Source organism: Camelus ferus, chromosome 1, assembly GCF_009834535.1.
Source record: "Camelus ferus isolate YT-003-E chromosome 1, BCGSAC_Cfer_1.0, whole genome shotgun sequence".
Classification (NCBI taxonomy): domain Eukaryota; kingdom Metazoa; phylum Chordata; class Mammalia; order Artiodactyla; family Camelidae; genus Camelus; species Camelus ferus.
In genome coordinates this window covers 1,915,496-1,940,635 of record NC_045696.1, presented here as the reverse complement: position 1 = coordinate 1,940,635, position 25,140 = coordinate 1,915,496, and the positions used below count along the sequence as shown (strand labels likewise).

The 25,140-nt window shown below is 61.4% G+C and overlaps 1 protein-coding gene across 4 annotated transcripts; it reads right to left on the bottom strand.

The window, feature by feature from the left end:
* Window positions 1-10,943: 10,943 nt before the first annotated feature.
* Window positions 10,944-20,965, bottom strand: ICOSLG (inducible T cell costimulator ligand). 4 transcript variants are annotated; one of them, XM_032494558.1, is made up of 8 exons: window positions 20,373-20,945; window positions 18,926-19,165; window positions 18,793-18,833; window positions 17,536-17,895; window positions 16,576-16,860; window positions 14,249-14,413; window positions 13,295-13,330; window positions 10,944-12,522 (listed from the first exon to the last, which is right to left on the bottom strand). In XM_032494558.1, exons 4-8 carry the CDS (start codon window positions 17,867-17,869, stop codon window positions 12,401-12,403), a joined length of 942 nt encoding a protein of 313 aa, XP_032350449.1. In that variant the 5' UTR covers window positions 17,870-17,895; window positions 18,793-18,833; window positions 18,926-19,165; window positions 20,373-20,945; the 3' UTR covers window positions 10,944-12,400. The 4 variants fall into 4 exon arrangements, with proteins under 4 accessions (XP_032350449.1, XP_032350391.1, XP_032350549.1 ...); XM_032494500.1 differs by lacking the exon at window positions 18,926-19,165 and having other exon boundaries at window positions 20,373-20,965; XM_032494658.1 differs by lacking the exon at window positions 18,926-19,165 and having other exon boundaries at window positions 10,944-12,411; window positions 20,373-20,929.
* Window positions 20,966-25,140: the final 4,175 nt, after the last annotated feature.

Genomic DNA, 25,140 nt, shown 5'->3' with positions numbered 1-25,140 from the left:
CGGGGCCAGGGAGGCAGAGGGCCGGGCGATGCCTCCTGCTCGTGCTCCCCTTTCTCTCACTTGTTCATTGGTAGGGGCTTCGCCCCGAAGCTGTCTTGAAGGGCAGGTGTGTCTGCTCCGCGCAGAGCGTAAACAGCATCACCCCCACCGGTGGCCCGCCTGGTGACCCAGACCCTCGAGGGCAGGCAGCCCGGACAAGGCTGTTGTGTGGGGACGCGGCTTGGCCAACATCCGAGTTCTCACCTGCTGCGGTTTTGACCTGCGACGTCTGCAGACATTTCTGGGTTGTCATTCCTGTGGCAGATGCTGTCACCAAACAGTGGGCGGGGCCGGGAAGTATCAGAGTGACTGGGCCCCAAGCGTCCATGGTGCTGAGTGGGGGGTCCCGCTCTGGACAGAGCTGTGCTGACTTCCTCGGGCTGGGCTGGGCTTGCTGACATCACTGGTGTCTGCCGTTCAGTCTGTGAAGTGGCCGCTCCCACTCCCCCCACCCCCCGCCCCGGGCTATGACCAGCCTCTGCAGCACATCCCCCACTACCCCACTGTTCTCTCTTCCCAGCCCTGCCCGGGGGGCCTGCCGTCCGCGTCTGCCTCTGTGTGGTCCCTCTGCACCCCTCCCCTGGACAAGCTGCTCCCGGCCCTGCTGGGGGGCTTCCCTCCCTCCTTCCTGGCACGCACAGCCTCTGAGGGGACCACAGCGGGCAATGCTGTCAGTGCCCACTTCACTGGGTGCAGCCCGGCTCAGTCAGAGTCCCACGGGGAATGCCAGGCCTGGGTGACCCGCGGGGCCCAAACTGTCATTGTGCCTCCTGCGGAGGAGATGGGATCATCACATCAGTCCCCACTGGAGCGGCGGGGCAGGCTCTGTCTGGACGACGGGGCTTTGGAGCCGGGCAGGCACAGGAGGGGATGAGAGGCAGGACAGGGAAGGGACACCTTGGTGGGAAGCCTGGGGTAGGTGGGACCAGGCGCTGGTGGGGGCCAGGGACGGCCTGAGCCCCTGCAGAGGGGGTGCAGGGGGCCCGAGAGTCCGGCTCGTTCTGCAGGTGGCCCAGAGACCAGCAGGTTTGAGGTGGGAGCCCATAGCACAGCTGTGTTGCTGGAAGGTGTGTGAGGATGGACCAGGGCGGCCAGGATAAAGGCCCAGCCACGGGGGGTTGGCCCAGAGGTTGTCCTGGGCCCTCTTCCTGTTCACACAGGTGCAAATGCCTTGGGCCCAGGCACAGGATTCTAAATCTTGCTTTCTTACACGTCTCCAGGTCAGAAAAAAACTTCTTCCATCACCACGGAGATAGGCCTGAAGGGGGGTCAGGACCACAGAGACAGGCCCTGAAAAGGGGCTGGACCACAGAGACGGGCCCCGGGGGCAGTCAGGACCACAGATACAGGCCCCGAGGGGGCAGTCAGGACCACAGAGACGGGCCCCTGGGGGTGGTCAGAACTACAGATCAGGGCCCCAAGGGGTCAAAACCGCAGAGCAGATTTCTTGTGGGGGTCAGGACCACAGAGACGGGCCCCGGGGGCGGGGGTCAGGACGACAGAGCAGGACCCCACCACTTGCACGTGGTCAACTAATGTGGTTCCTGGGACCTCTGAGAGCCAAGGTCACTGACAGGTCATTTCCAGGCCTTTCTGTAGCTGAAGCCCAGGGCACTGGCTACATCAGATTACGTCAGATCACATCAGGAGTCATGGTCTGGGAGCAGATTCTGGAAGGTTTCTCAGGCTCCTGTGCAGCCTGGGAGAGGCTCAGGGCTCCCTCCTCCCTCTTCCCTCCACCCACCAGGGGAAACCAGACCATAGACTCAGAGCTGCCCTAACACCCCCACCCCCGCCCACCAACAGCGGTTAACCCCAGCCCTCCGGGCAGGCAGGCCTTTCCGATGCTAAGAACCTGAGATTTGAGACCTTTCCAACAGCTGGTGAGGGGGTCAGGAGAGGGTGGGCACCTCCCACCCTGCTTGCCTTGGCAGTGCCCTCCGACCCAACCACATGCCGCCCTCGCCCGACTGCCAGTGCCAGAACACCCCAGGGACCTGGAGCCTGTACAGACAGGTTGTGCTGTGGGAGGCAACACCCCTTCCCCGGAGATGGTTGGGCACCAGGAAGCACTCCGCCTGGCGCTGGGTGACCCAGGACCTCCTGGCAGGAAGAGCCCTCCTTGAGCAGTGGGCTGAGGATTCTGGCAAAACGACAGAGGACGGGAACACTGGAGGGAACCAGGGACAGTCACCACTTCAGTGAGTGAGCATGTCCTGATGGCTCCAAAGAAGTCCGCCAACCTCAAGACAAGCTGGGCCACCCCTTATATTGGGCTGTGGGTCAGTGGGGCCCCCAGCTCACTACTGGGCAAGGCCAGGCCCTCCGCAGTCACCCTCCTCTCCAAAGCCCGCGCCTCTGCAGGCCTCCCAGATCACCATGGGAGGAACATTCCTGGCTTCGCGGCCAGCAGTCAGCCCCGGCGCTGGCCCAGGGCACTCCTTCAGGAGATGATGGATGACTCAACCGGTGTCACCTCTCAGCAGTCACTGCTCCTCTGTGGTTGCGTGGGCGTCCAGGTGCCCAGAATGGATGAGTGAGTGAGTGAGGGAGTGGGGGATACACGGAGGAAGGTCTGGACACACATCACCACCTCAGAAGCCTCTGTGGGACACAGACAGGCCCCTCGACCCCACCCCTCCTTCATGCTCTTCCAGACCCTCATCTCTCTGACATCACCCTCTCTGCCTGGCTCCTGTGCCGCTCACCCACGTCCTGGGTGCCGGGAGCAGTTCCCGCCCCGACTGGGCACTTAGGGAACACGGTCCCCTCTCAGAGGCGGAAGCCAGCGTTCAAGGAGTGAATGCTGGATGAGTGAGCAGAACCAGCACCTGCGTGGCGCCCAGAGGCTGCAGTGGAACACCGCAGGAGCAGAGGAAGGTCCTGGATCACGGACCTCCCAAGAAGAACTTGGGGCCTCAGCTGATAAAACTGTGTCAAAAATAGAGGCCGTTAAAAACAAAACTTTTTTAACAAACTGATGGAAACCCCCTTTATCAAAAGGAGCTGCTGCAGATCAAGCCACAAAAGTGACGTGTCCAGGAGTCAAGGACCATTTCTCGAGCAGATGATGCCACCTGTGGGGATGTCCCCGGGAGGAGCTGTGAGCGAGGGGCTGCGGCTGTCCCCAGGGCAGCGCTCAGGCGGTCCGGTGGAAAGCAGTCACTCAACGGTCATTAAGAAGAAGAAAAAGACACTGACAATGTTCCTGGATTTGGCAAAGAAACGTTGGGCCCCAGGTGGAGGGTGGTTATTTAGAGAAAGTACCCTGGGCCAATTTGTACTGGGGATTTTTTTGGACAGAACAGCACTTTGCCAGGTAGGACATTAGGACAGAAAATGCAAGAACAGATTAAATAATTCAGGGAAGGTCCTGTGCTAGGAGCGGGCAAGAGAGAGCAGGGAGCTTACCTGCCCCCAGCCCTGACGAGTGAACGCCCTGTCTTTCCCACGGCAGTTGACAGCTCTCACAGCTGGCTGCAAAATTCCTGAATATTTAACCACTGTTTCCCACTTCCCAGGGTCTGGTGGTGCCCAGAGAGCCCAGCTGCAGGGGGAAGGCAGGGCCTCAGCCCATGGGTTGAGCCCACCTTCAACTTTGCATCCAGGTGTCCTGCTGGTCTTTGCTGGGCGCAGCCCTGCCCGTGGGCCCGGCTCAGTCACTGCCTTGGTCGCAAAGCCCCTGGGGCTGGTCTTCTTTCAGTAAAATCAGGAGGCAAGACCTGGTTCTGCAGCTCTGATTGGCCAGCTCCCCAATCTCAGAGGCACTAGCAGCAGGGATGCTCAGCGGGGGCCCATCCCAGGCCTTTGGACACAATGGGCCTGGTGAGGAGCTTTGCTGAAAGTTCCCAGAAAGTCCCAAGGTGACCTGAGGTGTGTGTCTGTCATCAAACCCACTGGGGGTCACCCAGGAGCCCCGGTGGTGCAGCGGGGACCTCTTGGGCACGGAGGAAGGGGCTGGGATATGGGACCGGAAGGATCCGCCGTCAGCGGTGCAATGGAGGCGGGGGTGGCGCTCGGCTTCCTCCCTGGGAAGCAGCCATCACGCGAGTCCCACTTGCGTGATGGCTTCCTCCCTGGGAAGCAGCCATCACGCGTGTCCCACTTGCGTGACATGTTATTAGGAAGCTGCCCTGCAAATGCTCCCTAGTCACCGTGAGGCTCCAGGAAGACACACAGGGTGGAACGCAGGAGCGCTCGGGTTTCAAGGTCCGGGATCTGCGCTCACTGAGACAGACGTGAGCGGCTCAGCCCAGCGGCTGAGCACCTGCAGCAGGGCCACCACCTCATCAAGGTCTGGACCAGGACACAGCCAGACGCTCCTCTCGAAGGGAGTGGGGGAGATGCCGGTCCCTCTCCTCCCTGCCCCTCCCACCACCCCCACTGGCTGAGTCCCGATGGAGGAAGGGGGCGGGGCCCGGGGACCCAAGGCCCCCCTACGCGCTCTTGTCCGAATAAAGGAGCCCGGAGGCTTCCGCATGGCATGCGATCAGGAGGCTGGCTGGAGAGTCAGTGGAGTGAGTCTGGCTATTCTGGAATTGTTTCAGAAAAAACTGCAGGTGTTCTGGAGTTTGATAGAAGCAGTTTAAAAACTAGTTTGTGTCCACAGCTAATCACACCCTTCGGTCAGCTGTGGTTTCTGTCTAAACCTGAACCTCTGTGTCTGCCTTGCGCCTGCGTGTGCCTCCCTGACCCACCTGCCACGGGGCGCGCGTCGGCAGGTGGTCTGGTAATCCTTACCTGCTGACCGGCTCGGGGCTTCGGGGGCCCTGTGGCCTGAGGGATGGACCATGGAGCGCCCAGGCTGCACTCCCGACAGGCTGCCCCTCAGGCCAGGCCCAGGGTGCAGCCCCAGGGGACAGCCCCAGGCCCAGTTCCGGGACGGATGTGACGTTCCCACTGGCTGGTCAGACACTCTGCAGCCTCTCTGGAGCACAGTCGAGATGGCACAGAGCTGGAACTGGCAAGCCGGGCACAGGATCTGAGCTGCACGCGTGGAGTGAGCCCAGCTGGCAGGCTGGCCGCCCCCCAGCCCTGACCAGAGGATCTGCCTCTGGAGCTGGGCCTGGAGGTCCCTCCTCACCTGCCTCTACCCCAGGGTGGGGCTGTCATAGCCCAGCCCAAGGCCAGCGGGACACTGGGGACGACAGGCTCCTGATACGTACCCCTTCCCCAGGGAAGCGCGTTCCACTGTGTGACGGTGCTGCCCCTACAGACTGCTGGCCTGGCCCCTGGAGGGGAGGAGGACCGCACGGTCACAACTGCAGACCTGACACCCTAGCAGCATCCTGTTATTTCCTGAGCATTGTATGTTTTTTGTCATTTGTCCTCACTGAACCCTCACAGGGCAGGCGGGCGGGCGGAGTGTGGCTCTGCCCCTGGTGGAGAGAACTGGCCGCCCGTCTCAGGCCCTGGCCCCCAGTGTGAGCTGCCCTCACTCCTCTCGGGAACCAGGGAGCACCCCCAATTCTCCGGGTTCTGGAAGGAGAGCCAGGTTAGCTCTGGGAAGCCTGCATGCGTCAGAGGATCCTTTCCGACGTGGCTTCTTGACTGTGAAAGTGGCACTTCCCTTGTTAGGCGTCAAAGGCAGACAGGAAGTCCGGGAGGTAGGTAATTAAGTCTGTTTCTTGGCCTCCCCTGGGGCTGAGTTTTATTCTGATTCTCTAGGACTGTGGGCCGCCGGTTGTCAGGGACGCCTCTGGCCCACGTGGGTGTGTGTGATGGTCAAAGCCTGGTTCAGGCACCCTCCCCCCATGACCCCCCGTCTGTCGACCCCGAAGCCCAGACCCTGCCCAGAGCATATGCCCACACAGCACCCACTCCCTCCGTGGAGAGGCCACGGTCCCCGAGAAGGGTGGCGCAAGTCCACTGCCAGGCCAGGATGCAAGCCAGCAGCCACCTCAAGGAAGTCCCTCCAGGAATGCCTCTTGAGTGCCAAAGTCACTCATTCTGATTCAGTGTCCTGACTCTTCCTACTGAAAAACAGTCCAGGATAATCCCTTCCTCAGTGCACGGCGGGTCCCCCTCTGCCCATAAGGTCCCCCTCTGACCACGGGGTCCCTTGACTGTGGGTCTCTCATCTACAGCCAGTGGCCTTTCCCAGATCTGGGGGGTTAACGGCTCCTCCAGCGCCCTTTGTTGTAATACGTTTCCACTAGTTTTTGCTTGATGCTTTATTTTGTCAGAGACGCTGAGGGGTTCTTGGGTTTATTCCATCATTAGGTGACGGCTTATAAACCACCTCTCCCCAGTTGGTGGATGTCGCTGTCCTCCGAGGCACAAGGTGCAGATTTCCCCGTCCTCAGCCCCTGGTCCTGGCTGGCCCAACCCTCTCCCCGCCTTCCCCGCCCCGTTCCCACCTGCCCCCAGAGAGGACATGCTGAATCCACACGGTGACTGAACTCTCTTTCTCCCCAAATGGTCTACTTGGAGTCCCAGGAAGTGGCTTTCTTTTTCAAATTTGGAGGTTTTATTGGAAGCTGAATAGAGAACCCAATCAGTTAACAAAACAAAAGTAGAAGGTTCCAAGATTATGACTGCAGACGCGGGTATAAACGGAAAGCTTCTCTGCAAGGCAGGTGCTAAATGCCTCCGTGCACACAGCCCGGGCGTGTCCAGCGGTTGAGGGCAGGTGTGGAAAGTCCCCAACAACCCCAGGTGCCGGCTCCCAGGTGGCCCGGGCCATCGGAGAGCTCATGCCTTCCGGTGCCACGGCCACCGCAGCGCTCCGGCCGGCATGTCACACTCACGGGACACAGTCTCCGCAGGGCGCGGCCCTCCAGCTCTCGGAAGCTGTGGCCGAGCCCCGGGGTGTCACTCTAGCGCAGAAGCTGCTGCACCTCCCAGGTCGGCACAGGCAGGCTGCTCCCGGGGACAGCGCCGTGCCCCGCCTCGCCCTGCTGGGCTTGACCCAGTTAAGTGAGGACTCGCTTAGGGTGCAGGCACTGCAATTTATACCCACCCCACTTTTTGAGAAGTGCTTTTTTTTTTTTAATTAAGTAACTTTCCTCACTAAAAACTGAAGTGTGGCCCTGAAGCTTCTTGATTTTGGAGTCTGGAGGTCTGGGGTGGGTTCCCGATGGTGATGTTTGGGCGAGGGCAGAGGCCGGCCTCCACAGGGGTGGCTGGCGCGCAGGGACCCGGGCCTGGATGATCGGCTGAGACAGGACTTGCTGGACCTCGTTCCCCAGAGCCCAAGCCCCGGCACCCGCATGGCCCCGGCGGCCCCGTGGGGCACCTTCCCCGTCACACCTCTGGTCAGTGCTTCTCCTTCGAAGGACTCCCCGCCCGGCCCTGTCCTCCACCCTCGACTTCCCCACCCCTGCCCGGTCCACGGGTGCAGCCTCCCGAGACCAAGAACTCCATTCCCAGCGCCCCTCCAGCGGGGCCGCGTCCAGAGCGCGTGTCCAGGGATGGGGGGCGGCGCCGCCCAGGCACCTGAAGGGCTCTGAGCCAGCGGGCAGAGAGCGTGGGTCCCAGGGAAGGCTCAGTACAAGGTGGGGTCCGCCCTCCCCAGGCTCTAGGGGGGAGAGCCTGCCTCCTCTCAGCTGCCCTGGTGGGCCCCAGTGTTGCCGGCAGCCCAACCCCAGGCCCAGCTGCTAGGAGCGGGGACCACGAAGAGGACGATGCGGGTGTCAGGGCCCGCACCCTAGACAAGGGAGTCGCGGTCTCCGCTGTGGTGCCCCATTGGATGCTCCTGTGGGGCAGGACCCCAACCCAATTGGGGTGGGAGTGGGGGCTCTCTCACTGGGCCCAGCTCCTGGCAGGTGCTCCCTTTGGTGGAGGTGTGAATGGGGCCGTCACATGGGGCAGAGAGCCTGCAGCTGCCAGACCGTGTCTGGGGTCCGCACCTCAGCCAGGCTGCAGGCTGGCACCCTGGGTCCCAGCCGGGACCTCCCCTCTGCCCCCTAGGAACCTGCCTCTGTCCCCTCCCCGTTTCTCCATCTCCTGGGCCCAGCACCTCTCAGGCTGCATTTTAGCTGAATCATGGTATTTGCTCCCTGGTGTCATTTTCTGGGCTCAGGTGACTGGGGAACTTGCTCTGGATCTGCTGGGAGCAGGTGTCACCTCTCCTGCCCCTGGGTCAGTGCATCTGGGACATTGCGAACCACATGTGTACAACCAGGCTCTCTGAGCAACCTTCCTTCCATTAAACCAGCAGCGCCCTGACTCACCCAGCTGCCTCTCAGAGAACAGACCTGGGCCTTCTGGGGGACCACTCCCTCCTCACAGCCCATCCTGTCCCTGCCGGGGAAACCCCAACTCTGAAGTGACAGTGCCCTCCCCCTTCCTGGGCGGCCTGCTCACAGCAGACTTGGACACCTGCAATCTCGGGGACAGGAGGCCCAGAGAACACTGAGAGAGGAGCAATGAATCACTCCCAGGGGAAGGGCAGGGCCTGTGCTCAGACCACAAGGCTGGTGCAGGGGGTTGGGCCAGGGAGGATGATAAGGAAGGAGGGCGCTGGGGAGGGAAGGAGGTGGGGGAGGGAGGACAGTGGGGGCAGGAAGGAGATGGGGGAGGGAGGTGGTGGGGGAGGGTGAAGGATCCCACTCAGTTCTTGGCCTGGATACTCCTTGGTCACCTCCCCCTCCCACAAGACCCAGATCAAGGTCTTCAGGAGCTGATCCTGGTGTGGCCCCAGTTCTGGTCCTGACTCGGGCGGCTGACTGCACAGCTCCTGGGTGTTGGAGCTTGTTCATATTGGTCTTGCAGGGGCTCAAGGCCCCCACCCCCGGCGGGCCACCCTCTGGTGGTGGAGACACCCGGGACTCCGGACACTAAGCCCCGTGGCCCCGGGACAAGGTCCCATCCTGCCACCATGGAGCTGCTCCACCCCCGCGCCATCACAGAAGCCCCAGCTGGCCGCCCCTCCCTGGTCGTGGCAGCATCAACCCAGATTCAAGGAAAGGGGGAAGCGTTCACTAGCGACAGAGGAGCCTCTCTCCTCAGGGGACCCAGGAGCCACTCAGGACGCAGCAGGCTGTGGTCAGACTGCGGCCCCGTGGGGCGGGCAGGGGGAGGGTGCTGGCGGGATTGACGTCAGGGCGGTGGGACTGCTGTGGGCCAGGAGGACGCCGCTGCTTCCCTGGGCTGTGGGGGAGGGGGAGTCAGTCCCCAAGGGCAGAGCCAGCCCAGACAGGTAAGCTGCCTTCTCCCTGAAAACGTCCTCCTTCTGAAAAGCCGGGCTCGCAGGGAGGTTCGGGTGGGATGTGCCTGCCGCGCCTCCAGCACCGCCTGGAGCCCCTGGGCCCTCTGCCCTGGCCAGTGCCCAGCAGCACGGCACTGGGGCTGGGGCAGGCGGGGGTTCTCTAAAGCCACAGCCTCCCTCCCCAGGATGGCTGTGGTGCCTGTGGTCACGGGGTGTGTGTGAGCTGTGGGGGTCGGAGGAGGCACCTGGTTCCAGCCGCCTCACCTTGCAGGAGGGAGAACTGAGGCGCTCCAAGCACACGGCTGCTGCTTCCTTCTGTCCCCTGCCCTGGTGACGAACCTCCCACCTGCCAGCCTGGGCTCTCCCTCTCTGACGGGTGTTGAGTGCACACCTACTGTGCTCAGGACGTGCAGCAGGGGCAGGAGCCACAGCACCCAGAGACCAGGACTCCAGCGGCCAGAGTGGCCAGGGGCCCCACCCCAGAGCAGTGCCAGCACCCCGGATTCTTGTACCCAGCCATCCCCTGACCTACGCCATTCCCTGGGGCTGGCCCAGAACTCTGTCTCCTCCCCTGTGCCCAGTGCAGATGGGGACGGGGACAGTGGCTCTGCTGACCCTGCCCTCCCTCAGGAAGGTGGCTGCAGGGATCCCTGGGACCACTGACCTTTGGGCAGGATGCCCGTCTGCGGTGGCTGTCCTGGGTGCTGGGGGACGTTGAGCAGAATCTTGCCTCCCACCCACTAGAAGACACAGCAACCCCCAAGACTGACCACCAAATGTCTTCATACCTTGCCCAGCACCCCCTGGGGGACAGGGCCACCCTGGGGGAGAACCGATGGGGCAGGGCTGGGTCGCTGACTGCAAGCTGAGTGGACCAGCTTGCCTGCGTGCTGACCAAGGTGACTGGACAAAGGCAGGCTGGTAACTTGGATTCTCAGAAATCAGGCTTCCGGAAACATCAAAACATGGCATTCACATGCTGTCTGCAACACAGCATGGGAAGCAGGCAGCCGTCCCCAGGCTGAGAGGGCGAGGGTGACCCGAGGGAGCCGGGTAGGCAGAGAGCAGTGTCAGCCCCCGAGGCCCAGAGGGAGAAGCAAGGGTCTGCTGGGAGCCAGTGGGGACACGATAACTCGGGGCACGGGACCTGGAGGGCGTGGCCTTGGCTGGGAGCCCCAGTCCAGGCAGAAACCACAAACGCGGGGTGGGAGAGCCCCTGGGCGGCCTCCCGGGCCCGGGCGTAATGGGGCAGAAGCAGGAGCACCGGCCCCGCTGCTTCCCCAACTTGGAAACCGCTCCTGATAGGAAAGCGGAAAGTCTCCCTGCAGCTGCCCCATCCTGCTGGACAGAGAACCCAGCCCCAGTATCTGCAGGGGCCCTGAGGGTCTGCTGAGGCCGCAGGCCAGGCCTGGGCAGGATGGTGGAACGGGCCCCTCGGTGCACCTGGCGTCACATCACAGTGGACAGAGGGGCCCGCACCCCACCTGCCCGCGCCCACCTGCCCGCGCCCACCTGCCCGCACCCCACCTGCCCGCGCCCACCTGCCCGCACCCCACCTGCCCGCACCCCACCTGCCCGCGCCCACCTGCCCGCGCCCCACCTGCCCGCGCCCACCTGCCCGCGCCCCACCTGCCCGCGCCCACCTGCCCGCGCCCACCTGCCCGCGCCCCACCTGCCCGCGCCCACCTGCCCGCGCCCCACGAGGGCCCCTGGGCTTCTTGCTCTAGAGGCCAGTGAGTCAGCTTTCTGGGACTCTTTTGAAAACAATGCATGTCTTGTAATGCTTTCATGTTAAAAGTCTGAGTAGAGTCCTCATCACATTTGTGGAAAAGCCGTGTGAGGGCCTTGTGGTGCAGAAACTCATGAAGGGTTCCCAGAAACACATCTTGGCTCAGGCTCTACACTGAGCCGGCCTCGCCAAGTTTGCCGCGAGTCTGGGAAGTGCAGGCCTCCCACACCCTGCCCTTCGGTGCTGAGCGACCAGGGGCAAAACAGGCTTGTTTTCCTGGGGGGTGCGCCTCCTTTGTGGAGCCTTCCAAAAACAACAAACTGCTAGATTCAATCCAGGAACCAACATGGAAACCGTCTGGGTGGGGTCCAGGCCCCGGCTGCACGCCCCCGTAGCCACTGCTCCACTCCAGTCACTGGGGGGACCTGGTGGGCTCCCAGGAGCCCAAGGTTTGAGACGAGGTTTTGCCTTGAGACTGTGCAGGTCCTCATGGGAGATCAGCAAGGGGCTGTGGGCCACAGGGCCGGGGGCAGAGGCCGCCCAGCACACTTCGAGGGAGTTTCTGCTGCATTTGGAAGGCTGCCAAGTGCCAGGAGAACAGCCCCATTCTGAAGGACCACGATGACCACCTGTCCAGGCCAGTGTCCGCTGGAAACACGAGCCTCAGCCCCGCCCAGGCTGGGCTCCTGCCTCTCCAGGTGCGTCCCCCCGGGACGTCCCCAGCACAGATGGCTGCACAGCCCAGCACAGACATTGAAAAATTTCGTTGTGCTTTTGAGGAGGAAAACCTAGCTTTTGACCAAAACAAAAGAGGTCGGGTTTTCTTCCCGGTGCAAATGCCCTAGAAGAACATGGATTCCGGGCAGTCTTCAGTGTCCACCACTTCCTGCTTTAGGTCCCACGTGACAGACTCCAGGGCCCTGTGCCTTCAAGGCGGAGGTGGGGCACGAGCCTGAACAGCGGAGCCAGCGCGCAGGCCACTGCAGCAGGACTGACCAGCCCAGCCGAGGTCACCCCAGATGAGGGCAGGCGTCCTCTTGCCTCTTTCTGAACCAGATGCCCTTCCTCCGGCCTCGGACACTGGTCCCACAGCGCGAGTCCAGGGTGTTGAGAAGAGCTGCGGGCTCTGGGGGGCCGAGGGTGGGAAGGAGCCGTCACAGCCCTTCTCATTCGGTTTGGCAGTGAAGGAGGGAGCCCACTTACTCGGGGGTCCGCGTACCCAGAGCTGCTGGCCTTGGGAAAAGGCCGCCCGCTGGGATCAGGGAAGCGCGCAACACGTGCTCCTGGGGTCCGTGTGGTCCTTCCAGGGAAAGCCCTGCCTGTCCCCCCAAAGCCGGGGGGCTCCACGTCCGTGCATCCCAGTGCTAACGGCGCAGACAGTCCCCTCTGCCCAGCCGGCCAGAGTCACTTCCCAAGCTGCCGTCCGACGTCCCTGCTGGGCCTCTCCCGGGGCCCTGTCCAGGCCTGGGGCTCCACTCTTGTCACACGTGCTCTTGGGAGGAAAGAGGGAGAGGGCGTGGGTGGCAAGTCAGCTCACTTTCACTTTGGAGGCAGAGGCTGATCTCAGGACTCAGGTTGGTGAAAACAGAGGGACTGGAGACGCCTGCACACAAAGCGCTTCCTGTGACTCTAAGGTCAGGCAGGCCCTAATTTTTTGGTAAGCTGTGTTCCGGGGTTGTCTGAAACTGGCTGCAGGGACAAGTGAATCTGCTGCGGCACCAGGCGGCCATGTGACTCGGACTCACCTGGGTGAACAGGTGTGCAGGTGCCACTGGCTGGGCTGTGTGCGCCCTGGGCCCACCCTCCCCTGACGGCCCTTCTCACAGGTGGGGAAGCAGGGCTCTGGGAGGTGCGGCCACTTGTCTAAGGTGTGGAGCCCGCCAGTCGGACTACGGAGACCCTCACAGCCCACGGCATGTGCTGGTGGGAAGCCCAAACTGAAGACCCTGTGTGTGAATATTTTCCCAAATTGGGGCGGGCGTCTCACTGGTCTTTGCTCCGGGACTGTGAGGTGCTCGCCTGCACAAAGGGTGTGGACTCGCAGGAGAACCCACAGTGGGCCGGGGTGGGGACACGATGGTGGGAGGACGGAGAAGGTGGGGGGCGCCTGGGGTTGTGGTCCAGGAAAATCCCGTGGCACACATCAGCAAGTACACCAGAGACAGGACCACACGCCAGGAGGGCCAGTGGGCCACGCCTCCCCCTGGGTTCCACTGTGTCTCTGGACCTGGAAGTACCTACTTCCTGCCCATCGAGTGTCACTCGTGCTGAAAGGCGGACACGGGGAGAGCCGCCAGCCCAGCCTGCCCGGGCCCCCAGACCCCCCGGCCCCCCGCACCTCCTCCACAGGCCTCCTTCCCTCTTGGCAAACTCACCGGTGACTTCCACCTCTGGCCTCGAAGCCTGGGCACCTGTTGGAACAAACCAGAAACGCTCAGGGTGGGCAGTGAAGAAGGAATGCACTGAAGACCGCAGGGGCCTCTGCCCAGCAGCCCTCCCCACCCCGCCGTCTCCAGCGGCTCCCTGCTCAGGCAGGACGGCAAGAGGCAAGCGTGAGAAGCACTTCAAGATGCTCAGGGCACCTTCAGCGGCCTGGCAGCGTTGGCAATGGGGCTGTGGGCGGTGGGAAGTGTTGCTGGGATGATGGAATTAGCAGCCAAGCCGAAACTGCAGGGCAGCACGGAGAAGCCCCATCCCGCTGTGCTATGACTCCTTAGTCCAGCTGAGCTCCCCGTCCTCCACTGCCGGGGGTCCAGGAGGCGACCAGCTTCAGTGACAGGACCTCTGGGGACGCCTGCTGACCTCCACCGCCAGGCTGGCCTGGGGAGACTGCGCTGGGCCCCGCCATTCCCCCAACAGGCCCGGGCCGGGCCCGGGCCAGCACGGCAGGCCCTCTTGTTGACATCTGGGTGGTCCCAGGGTCCACGTTCTGGATTTTTCTGCTCCCCACCATGAGCTCTGCTTCCTTGTTTAGCATGGTCAGTACCCATACTTTCTGGATCCGTCTTTGTGTTTGGCCAGAATCCAACAGACCGCCTTGAAGGGATCCCAGCGGCTCAGTGTCCACAGATGCCCTGGGTCCTGATCTCTGTACTCAGGGGCCGCGTACCCTCCCCAAACCTGGGCGCCTGCCCGCCGAGCCAGGGTCGTGGGGACTGGGGACGCACACCCAGAAGCGTCGGTGTGGCCGCGCGCACGCGCGGTACCACAGGGAAACCATGCCTCCCGTGAAAGAACGCCTTGCAGAGCTTGAGCAGGTCCTGGAAAAGGGCCGCCCCTACCCCGACGAAATAAATGCTCGCCGCCTACAGCGCAGGCCCCTCGGATACCTGCGTAGCTCCGGCTGGGGCACCTGCTCCTGCACAGCCAGCCAGTGGCCACAGCCACGACCACGGCCAGCACGGCCAGGATGCTGGGAACCGCCCCGCCTCCCCACTCGCGGGTGCCATCGGCTGGGTTCTCCGTGAAGCTGTCCTTGGTTCCGGTGAACATTCCTACAAGAAAGGAGAGTAACCCCCGACTTAGGGCCACCAGGAAAAGGGGGTGTCTCCACCTGAAGAAGCCAGCGCTAAGGGGAGTGCTGACCTAGCGGGCTTCCTGCTGGCGTTCTGTGACTCTTAAGCTACGAGGCTGATGGAGAGAAGGGCTTTCTCTCTCCGACGGGCCCTCGTCTCTCCCTGGGGTGTCACCCTCCTCCCCTACCTGTGTGACCTGTATTTGGAGACCACCTAAAGCCCCACACCTGGGGAGGGGCATGGCAGGAAGCGGAGCCTTCCTGGCTTCCTAAATGTAATCAAATTAATTAATTTTTTTCTCGCTTAATCGCTGGCTTTAAAAAAATCACAGTGAAATTCACAGAACATAAAATTAACCATTTAAAAGTGAACAGTTGGGTGGCATTTAGTACACTCATGAGGTCGCGTGGCCATACCATTATCTAACTCTGGAACTTTTTCACCGCCCCAAAGGGAAAGCCCCTGCCCGCCAGCAGCCCCTCCCCCTCCCCCGGGGACTCCAAGCTACTTTCTGCCTGTTTGGATTTCCCTGTTTTGGACATTTCACAGAAATGGAATCACACACCGTGTGGCCTTTTGTGTCTGGCTTCTCTCACTGAGTATCACGTTTTCATGGTTTGTCCACCCTGCTATGTGGCCTGTGCCTCACACCTTTTCGTGGCTTAGACTCCACTGTGTGGGTGGACACGCTGTGTCCATCCCTTCATCCATCCCTGGACACTCGCGTTGTTCCCACCTTTTGGTTACTGAGAACAAGCTTCAGTGAGCATTCATGTACAAGCATTTGTCTGAGTCTCGTTTCCAGTGCTCTTGGGTTCACACTTAGGAGTGAGATTGCTGGGCCACGTGCTACCTCTGCTTAGCTTTCTAAGGAATCAGCAGTTTCCCACAGCGCTGTGCTGTCTCACGTCTCTCTGGCAGCGCACGAGGGAGCCAGTCCTCCTGTCCTAATGTCCGAGTACTTGGCCCCTTGGAGCGTGGTTCTCACGGGCAGACAAGCAACAGCTTCCTCAGGCAGCTTGTTTCAAATGCCCCGTGTTTCTCCAAACCTGGAGAAGCCACGAGCCAGACAGTGGCTAGGCCTTCCAGGCACTTTAGAACCATCTAGAAGCTTCTCCACGTGTCCTGATGCCCAGACAGCCCAGAGGTGCCGATTCAGAGGCTCTGGGCCCAGGGGTGGGTTGACAGGCTTCCCAGTTATCCCACAGAGCAGCGGGGCCAAGACCACAGCCCCAGAAGAGCCTCCCGGTCCCCTTCCCTTGCCGCCTGGCTGCTCCGCTGGGAGGCAGAGGTCAGAGGCGGGCTTTGGTGCAGCCCAAAGACCGTGACTGCTGAGCCACAGGGCTGCACCCACATTCCAGGAAAGAGAGTGCCTGGCTGCAGGAGTTGCCGGCAGCTGGGGTGCGTCCTGGCATGTGCCGTGGGTAGGCTGCGGGGCTGCACTTGGTGAGATGCGATGCCATCACCACCGTGAATTCTGACAGTTTCTGGACAAGGATTTCTGTGTGTCTTTCCATGCTGCACTGGGCCCTGCAGGTTTGTGGCAGGTCCTGATAGCTCCCTGTCTTCCTCCTGCAGGAGGCAGGCCCATGGGCCCCATCCTGCAGCTCTTCTGCTCTTCCTGGAACCCCGCCCCCATCAACTCAACACTGGTGACAGGGACACACTGAGAGCCTGTGGCTTCTCCGAGGGAGTCACCCGCCTGCACCCTTCCATGGGGAGGCCTGGGCCAGCAGTCAGGCCCAGCCGGACCCCAACACGGGGGTGGGGGGTCCCAGGTTCTTTGGAGCGGGGGGCTGTGCAGGGGGTGGCTTCCACCCTGATGCTGTTCCTGCCTCGTTCTGTGACTTCTGAAATGATACATGACCTTTCAGAGCCTCAGTCCCTCACCTGTGAGATGGGTCACCAAAACTGAGCCCCGAGAGTGAGGATTAAGTGCCCTGAGTGCCCAACAGTTTCCTGCCCTCAGTCGCCGCGGTAACGCCTGCCTCCCACCTCCTCCCCATTTCAAGCCCCCTTTCTCTTGCTGCCACCGAGCCAGCCTGCGAGGGCTTTTGTCTTCTGCCTGGGGAGAGCCCCCCAAGCCATTCCCAGCCCACAGCCTCGGGCAGGGGTCAGCGTGCAGACCCGGGGGACCCTACCTGTCCAGCTGCTGACGGTCAGGTTCTGGTGCAGCAGCACGTTCTCTATGCAGCAGCCCACGTTCACGCTGGGTGTCCGCCCGAGCCTCAGGATGCTGACCACGTCATACAGGCCCCGCTCGTTCAAGGACACGGTGCTGTTCTGCAGGGCCGGGTCCAGCAGGCTGTTGTCTGTCCTGTTGATCCAGTACACGTTCGGCCTCGGGTAGCCATTTGTGGACGTGCACGTGAGGGTGAACTCCTCATCCTGGGACGGGCCGCTGACCACAGGCATGCTGTAGTTCGCTGCCAAGAAGGAAAACGGGCTGAGGGTCAGAAGCGGAGGGGTGCATGGCGCCCAGGGCCGGGTTAGAGGGAGGCGGCAGTCACGCCCTGACCCCGGAGGAGTAGGGGACCAAGGCCACGCGGTCTGGGGAGCCGCACAGGTCCTGCTCTGCCCAAGAGTCGCCCTTCCCGCCCACGGGGGCGCTGCTGAGCCCAGCAGGCGGTGACTGGCACCCACTTCCTGCCCCAAGGAGGTTGGCCTCCCTGGAGTCCAGTGACAGAGAGCTGGCAGTTCACCTGAAACAGACACAGCCCGTCTCCCCAGAACTATGCCCTGAGCAACTCCGAGGAGAGGCTCTAACTGTATTCCTAAATTCTGATCTCATTTAGTGCCTTATAGTCCTCCCTCTTCATTTCATTAAAAAAATCTAGTGGGAGTTGAGCTGGAGAGCTCAAGGCAAAGGCAGTGAGATTGGGGGCTGCGTGCGAAAGCAGCTCACGGAGAACCTCCTCATGAGCCGAATGGTCTTCCAGCCACTTCGGCTTTGCGCGGGTAAACAGGCGCCCGCCACAGGCATGGGGGTGCTCTTTACGGGAAGACACAGCTGAGCGGCCTACAGAAAATGGGTCTTACTGGTACTTCTTCAGGGACATGCGGCGGCGGTGAAATCAGCTCTGCCCCTTCCGTGCTCTTACCTGCCACGTGCAGCGTGACCACAACTTCCAAAATCTTTTTTAATTCTAAGGATTTCCGAAACACCAGGCAGTTAAATTTCTGTTCGTCCTGGGGGGTGATATTGCGCAGGTGGAGAGAGAAGTCACCCCGCTTCATGCTGTCCAGGGACAGCTGGGCCCGGCCCTTGTAGTGGTTGTCGCTGTGGCCAGCGGAGTTGTTCCCGGAGAGGTAGTAAGTCACCACGGAGTAGGTATTTGGTTTGTCCGGGATTTGCCAGTAAACATAAAGGTCATTTAAATCGAAGCTGTTTCCTTCAGGGTAGACACAGCTGAGCTGGACGTCGCTGCCCACCATTGCTCTGACCTCCTGTTCCTGAATCTCTGCAATGATCCAGAAAGTACAAAATCCATCTTCCACAGGTGACTCCTGGCTTCAGAGTCACACTGTCGGGGGGAGGGGAGCCTCTGGGCTGCAAGACTCAAACACCAATTCTGACTCATCTCACTAGGAAAGGAATGTGTATAGAAGATGCACATAGGAAAGCCATGCTATTTTAAAACTTTGGACATCTGCTGCAAGCTGCTCCAACGTCCTGCCCAGTGTCAGTTCTCTGCCCTGGCATGGGATGCCAACACTGGGAGAAGCAGGGATGTGAGAACCTAGGGCTGCTTTCCACTGTTTCTGCTACTTCTTGGGACTTTATAATGAATTCAAAATAAAAAGGGTTCAAAAAAATTCAGACATTTTAAAAGAAAACAGCAGCTTCTCAACAACATTCGAATGCAGCCTGCACTGCATTGGAGAAGGCCCAGTGAGGTTTGGTGGCCTGTTATGACCACTTGAATGCCCGCAGGGAAAGTGACCATGTCCCCTGACCCATCACCCATGGGCTGGAAAGCTGGTCAAGGCCTTGGTCTCAGCTGTGGTGCCACATCCCTGTTCTATGCTCTTCTGGAAGCTGGTGGCTTTGGGGAGTGAAGGGGCTGGAGAAGCAGGCTGCCTGGCTCCTGGCTCCTCTGGAAGTGGAGGTTCTAAATCACTGGGGAGGAACTGCACTCTACTTCAGACACGAAACAGAACAAAAACCACAGAGTCCGTAGGAGCGCTCCCCTCTGTGGCTTTCAATCCCACACATGACTCTGGTCTTGGGGCCCAGCTTTCTCAAAAGGGCCCCTGGAAAAGCAAGAAGGGCAGTGGGGAGGCCTGCACCCCACGGACCTCACTGCTCAGCACTGAAGGGATTGGAAATCTCCCGTAAGAGCAGCGACCGCACTTACCGGCTCGCAGGCCGCAGAGTAGCAGCAGGAGCAGCTCAGGACTGGAAAAAAAAACAACCCAAAAGGCAGGTGAGGCCCACTTCTTCCAAATGGGAGCAGGAGATGGTTCCACCCATCATGGAAACGGGGTTACCTCCACAGCCAGCCAGCGCATCAGCCGAGGCTCCCCGGGCATCCAGGGATTCAGGGAGAGGAACTAGGACCACCACTCCCTGCCCAGCACGGGAAGTCCCACGGGGCTGGCGACCCCTGCAAGGGACCAGCTCCTATGTTGACAAACTCCCCTCAGAGCGATAGTGAGAGTGCTAAAGGGCACTGAGAGGAGTCACCAACCCCTCGGTGGCCTGGCCTTGCAGGGATGGAGTCCAGGATGCTGGATAAAATCAGAAAAAACCCACTGTTGAGGTGCTGACAGCAAGAGCATCATTTAAAATCTGAGAGGTAGAGGGGACGTAAGATGCTCCCCCATCCCATCCCATCGCCCCTGGCAGGGTCTGGTGAGCTGCAGGACAATCTTCCAAAGGAATAGGATCAATCTGAAACCAGATCTGGTGGCTCTGCCCAAGCTGGTGGGCAGCTTGGCACTGGGGCCAGCAAGCCCCTCTCCCCGCCCCCAGGGTCCTGGAGCCTTCAGTCTGGGAGCCTCTGAAACTTGCACGCCTCAGCCTAGCCAGCCCTGCCTGCAGGCCTCCCAGAATGCGGTGTCCCCTGCCCCACCTGTCACCACCCTGCCCAGGCCCCGGCCCCTTCCTCCCTGGGTCAGAGGGGACAAAGCACAGGCAGGGCCACCTGCTCTGGGGTGTGGGTGGCGAAGGACAGCTGTGACATGCCAGCACTTTACTTTCCTTTCTTGCAGGAATAGTCTTTACCTGCACTTCTAACTGGAGAGACTGGGCGGTGGGACCCGGGGCTGAGCAGGCTTCTGGGCTGTGAGGGTGGGGACACCTGAGGATGGGGAACCTCACCAGCTCACCAAGGAGGGGCACCGGCTGCCAACCCTACAGCGTCCCTGAAGGGGCCTTGTGGCCAAAAGCTGGGAGCAAAGTTGTCATCCACCTCCTCATCTGGCGGGAGACCAGGAGCCTGAGCCTCCCCGTTTGCCTTTGCTGAAGCAGGAGGGGGAATCCCAGGCGCTGGGCGAAGGGGGAGGGATGTCAGCAATCGGTGGGCACCGGCTGGCATTCGAAGTGAGTAAGAATGCCCTTGACACAGCCTGGTCACCCCCTTGGTTCTTCTGGGCGACTCGCTGGGGGCGGGGGCGGGGGAAGGAAGTGAGCGTGGGTCGCTGTCTCCTCTCCTTCCAGCTGCTTTCCCACCCTCAGCAGGGACCCGCCCCCAGCTCGCCCGCGCGCTGCCGTCGCCCGGTCCCCGCCGCTCTCCCCGCGCCGACCCTGGGCCGACACCTCCTCCCGCAGGTGGCCGCGCCTCCCGCGGCCCCGCCGGATGCGCCCGATGCTCCCCGCGCCCGGCGCCCCAGCGGCGCGGCCAGGAGGGTGGCCCTAGGCTCGGGGCGCCGCTCCCGACCCGGCGCCGCCGCTCAGCCCCCCGCAACCCCCGGGCGCGTCCGCTCGCCCGCTCACCCTCTCAGCGGCATGGTGGGGGCGGCGACCTCGGGCAGCGCTGATCTCGGGCCGCGGGAGAACTAGGAACAGGAGAGCCCTCGGGCCGCGGGAGCCCTCGGAGCGCCGGAGGCAGCAGCCACCGCGCTCCCGCCGCGCCTCGGAGGCTCTGGGCGCGGAGCTGGTGGGGGCTGAGCGCCGGCCCGATCCCGGCCCCGGCCCCGCCCCCGGCCCCGCCCCCGGCCCGGTTCCTCCCGCGGCCTGGGCCGCAGGCGGGGCGCGCTGGAACCGAAACTTGGACGCTGACTCCAAAACCTTCAGCCCTTCCCACGAGAAGGTGCCAGTCGGGCCCTGAGGGGCGCGGGGCGGGGGCTCCCGGTCCACCGGGCTGTAGGTGCCGTGGGAAGTTGAAGGCAGGAAAGGCCCCAGGGAGGGGGACGGCCAGATGTGCCGCGAGAGGGCCCGTGGGAGGCTACGTGCTGCCCCCCAGTGTCCCGCAGGACGTCCGCGCCCCCAAACGCCCCGGCTCCGCCTGCGCCTGTCCGCCTCCGAGTCCTGAGTCTCTGCCCCAGGCGGGGCGGGGCTCAGTGCTCTCCCTCCCGGACCGGGACCGGAGTCAGGACCTCTGGCCCTCGGTGAGGCCAGAGCCCCACGGCTGTCTGGGGATGGATGAATGTGAGAAAGGAAGGCGGGAAGGCGGGCAGGCCGGCTCCCCTTCCCAGCCAGCCCTAGATCTCCACCCCTACCTTTGCTCCCTCATCCCTTCTGGGTCCTGGGCCACCCGCCGCAGCATTTTTGCGTATTAAAGGCTCGAAGAAGCCCACGCGTGGAAACCAGTTCGTGTGTGCTCCTCCAAGCTTGTGGGACTTGGCACTCTCGTTTTCTGGCCTGGAAAAAACTTTTTTGAGCCTCAGATCAAAGGGCAAACGTGCCGTACTCTTCCTCCCTCCCACCCCTTCCAGTCCACTGGGCCTCCTCTCTGCGAGGCCCAAGTCAGTCAGGGCTCCCCTTCTCCCCTCCCACACCGCCAGGTAGGTGACAACGAGGTGACGGGGTGGAGCCATGGGGAAATAGGGTGCCCTCCCTGCAAAGGCTGCCCCTGGAAGGGCCTGGGCTCCCAGACACCGCACCTCAGGTCTGAAGACTCCTGTCGGGTGGAGCAGGCAGGAGAGGTGTGTCCCACTGCCCAGGCTGAGGGGGATGCTGAGGTCGGCCTTTGGGAGGGGGAGAGGTAGGGTGTAAAGTAAGGGCAGAGCCAAGGGGAGCCCCCCTGTGCCCAGCCACCTCCTGCATGCTGTCATTCTTTCAACAAATATTTAATGCACACCCACTGTGTCCTGTGCAAAACACTAAGGATAAAGGGTTAAAACAAGAGAATCTCTGCCCGGTAGGAATGAACATTTCTGTGAGGACAAGAACAAACAAGACAAAGAAGCAGAAAGGATAAGCTGGGAGCTGGGGATGCTTCTGAGGGTGATGAACAGGAAGGGCGGGGCTGCAGGTGACCAGAGGGGTAGGTGGGCATGCAGTTCTAGATCCCAGGGGCTTCACTCCTCCACGGTCAGGCTGGGGGATTGAGCAGTGGGCATTCAAAGAGGCCAAGCGGGGTCTGCCCTCCCTTTCAGTGAGGGGCAGGGTGGAGAGGGACAGGGGTTTCCGGCCAGGGCTCCTGTTCGAGTGTCCAGTGAGGGCACAGTCTCAACTTGGGGAGAGGGGACGTGATAAAGGGGGTGGGAGATGGGGAACGGGAGGAAGACTTGGCTAGGAGAGCCTGGTGTGGACATAAATCACAGAGCGGGTCTCAGGAAGCTCCCCGTTCCCAGAGCCAGAAAACCAATGCTTTGTCTTGAACGAATGTAATTAGCAAGTATTAGAGCCGGGGGTGGGGGCGCTAGAGGAGGGGGTGATAGTGATATCGGTGGCCTTAGATCCTCTCCCCCACGGTTGGGCGCAGCTGGCAGAGGAGGACCGTGTTTGCGTTGCGGGAGGACCAGCCCCTCGCATTGCTCACAGGCGAGGAGGAAGGGCGTGCTGGGGCGGGTCCAGTCCCTCCCGCGGACCCCGGGTTCTCTCTGATTGGACAGGCGGAGGGCTGCGCTGCACCGATTGGCTGACGCCTGGGTTGCACCCCACCCCACCCCCGCTCCCACGAGGCTCCCCACTCTACCCACCGGGATGGGGAGCAGGAAGGGTGGCTCTCACACGCAACCTCGGGTTATTGGAGAGGCACAGTCCTGGGGGCTGGGGAGTCCCCCTCGGTTAAAGTCTCCTTCAGAGAGTGTGCCCGCTCACGTGGAGGGCGAAGGGAAGGTGACCAGTCGGTGTCCAGAGTGCTGCCCTTCAGTGAAGCCGGGGCGTTGCCCCACTGTAGCACAGAAGGGAGAGCGGTGGGCCCTCGAGCTGGTGGGCGCTCTGGGGGAGGGGCCAGGCTCTGGTTCCTGGGCAGCAGTACTGGCCCAGTCCTCCGAGGGCCAAGTGCTGCTGCCAGCCCCATCCAAGAGTGGGGACTGTGGGCCCAAGGAACCTGCTGTTTGTTGAGCAAGCAGGGAAGTGGTTGGGAATGCAGCTGGGCTGGGCTGGGACATCCTGGGGCGGTGGGGGAGGGAGCCGCTCCCAGAGTGGGCCCAAGACCAGCCCCAGAAACCTCAGACTGGCAAGTGCGTGCTGGGTCAGATCCCAGCTCCACTCCTCAGGAGCCATGTGATGACAGGCAAGTTACTTAATGCCTCTGTGCCTTTTGTCTTCCCATTTGTGAATCGAGGACAGTTCCAACATCTTCCTCCTAAAGCAGCTAAGTTAGTCTGTGGTTACTACGAGGTAATGCACACAGTGCATTCGCACTGACACTGGCGTCTGGGTTACAAATACAGGGGCTTTCAAGACAAAGGAGCAGGCAGAACGGCCCTTGGAGGCTCCTTGTGGCTGAGGCAAGATTTTCCTCTCTCCCCTCACCGCGACTGTTTCTCAGGCTGTGGGGGTAGGGGAGAAGCCCACCTGGGTGACTATCAAGATGAAGACCCCATCACCACAAAATTGGGGCTTAAAACAACAGAAACGCATCCTCTCAAGTCCCAGAGGCTGAATGCCTGAAACCAGGGCTCCTCCAGGGGATGCAGGCCAGGGTCCTTCCTTCCTCTTCTGCCCCGGGTGCCCCAGGCATCCCTTGGCTTGCAGCAAGTCTGTCTCCTCCGGACGGGGTCAGGTCTCCCTCCGCCTCCCCTGATGAAGACCTTTGAGGTCACACATGGTGCAGCCCAGTCTCCCTGTCTCCATCTCATCCCATCAGCCAAGTCCTTTTTTGCCATGTAAGGTGACATTCACGGTTCTGAGATTTAGGACAGGGACATCTTTCTGGGGTCGTTATTTAGCCAACCACAGGGGCTCACAAAGGACCCTTGTGGGTAAGATTAAAATATTAGAGGGAGACTGTAGAATGCTTGAGAGAGTGCTGAAGATGTAACACTGGGGTGGCTCTGGGCCCCTGCATAGGAGCAGGCTGACAGAGGGTGGACCCTGCCGATACTGGGTAGCAGCAGCTGGAGCCAGGCTGCCAGGGCACAGCCATCACCATGCCCCGCCCCGTCAGCTGCTGACACGAGCACGTCTTTGCAGTCAGCTTGGACCCAGAGCGTGGCCTCCTAGGAGGGTCTCATCCATGTTCCAATGCTCCTGTCCCTACCACCCCTCTATGTTTTCTGGGGCTGCCATGACCTCAGTTTCATTACAGAACTTTAGCCCCTGGACGGGAGACCTATGACATCAGAGCCCAGGATGGTCCTCTGTCCACCCTCAAGAGAAGGTCACATGGATTCTATGAGGACGTCTGTGTCAGCCAGGGCTCTCCCGAGAAACAGAATCAACAGGATGTAAGTGTGTGTAGACAGAGAAAAAGAGAGAAATGTACTTCAAGGAATGACCCGCGATAACGGAGGCCTGATAAGCCCAAATTTGCAGGGTGAGCTGGCCACCCGGAGGCCGGGGGAGAGTTGTGTTTGGAGTCCACCGCAGTCTGCTAGACAATTCTTTCTTGCTCAAGGGAGGTTAGGCCTTCCGTGGCTTGGGAGAGGCCCCCTGTACCCGCCTGCAGTTGATAAACAACAGAAACATACTGGTATCTGGCTGGTGGCGGGTCTGGCAGTGGGCGGTCGGGTGCCGCGGGGTCGGGTGAGGGCCCCTTTCCTGGTCACACGCTTCTCGTGTGTCCTCACGTGGGCAGGGCTGAGGGAGCTCCCGGGGGCCTCTTTTCTAAGGGCACTAAGCCCGTTTTGGAGTCACCTCTCCAACACCCCCTCTCCTGATACCATCACCTCGGAGGTTAGGATTTCAGCAGATGAATTTTGGGACCCAGACGTTCAGACCACAGCACCCACCCACGTTACGGAGGGTGTAATCCGCTTTACTCAAAGTCCACTGATTTAAATATTAATCCAATCCAAAAATGCCTTCACGGAAAACACGGCGATAATGTTTCAGCAAACGTCTGGGCACCTAGGCCTAGCCAAGCTGGCACAGAAGATTAACCAGCACAATTTCTATTCTATTTCAAAACATGTTTTTTAAAACCGTCAGAAGGTCCAATTTCAACCCCACCCTTCTTCCACGTACTAGCACCGGTGCTAGGACAGTTACAGGGTCCCCCGTTCCCAGGGGGACGCCAGGACAGTGGAGTCTGTGCGCTCGTCTGAGTCTGGATCCCTTTGGGAGATTTCCTGACTCATCTGGGAAGACCCTCCGGGATTCATCACAAGTGACTGGAAACCAGCTCCAGTCAGCGCTCTCCAGTGGCCTG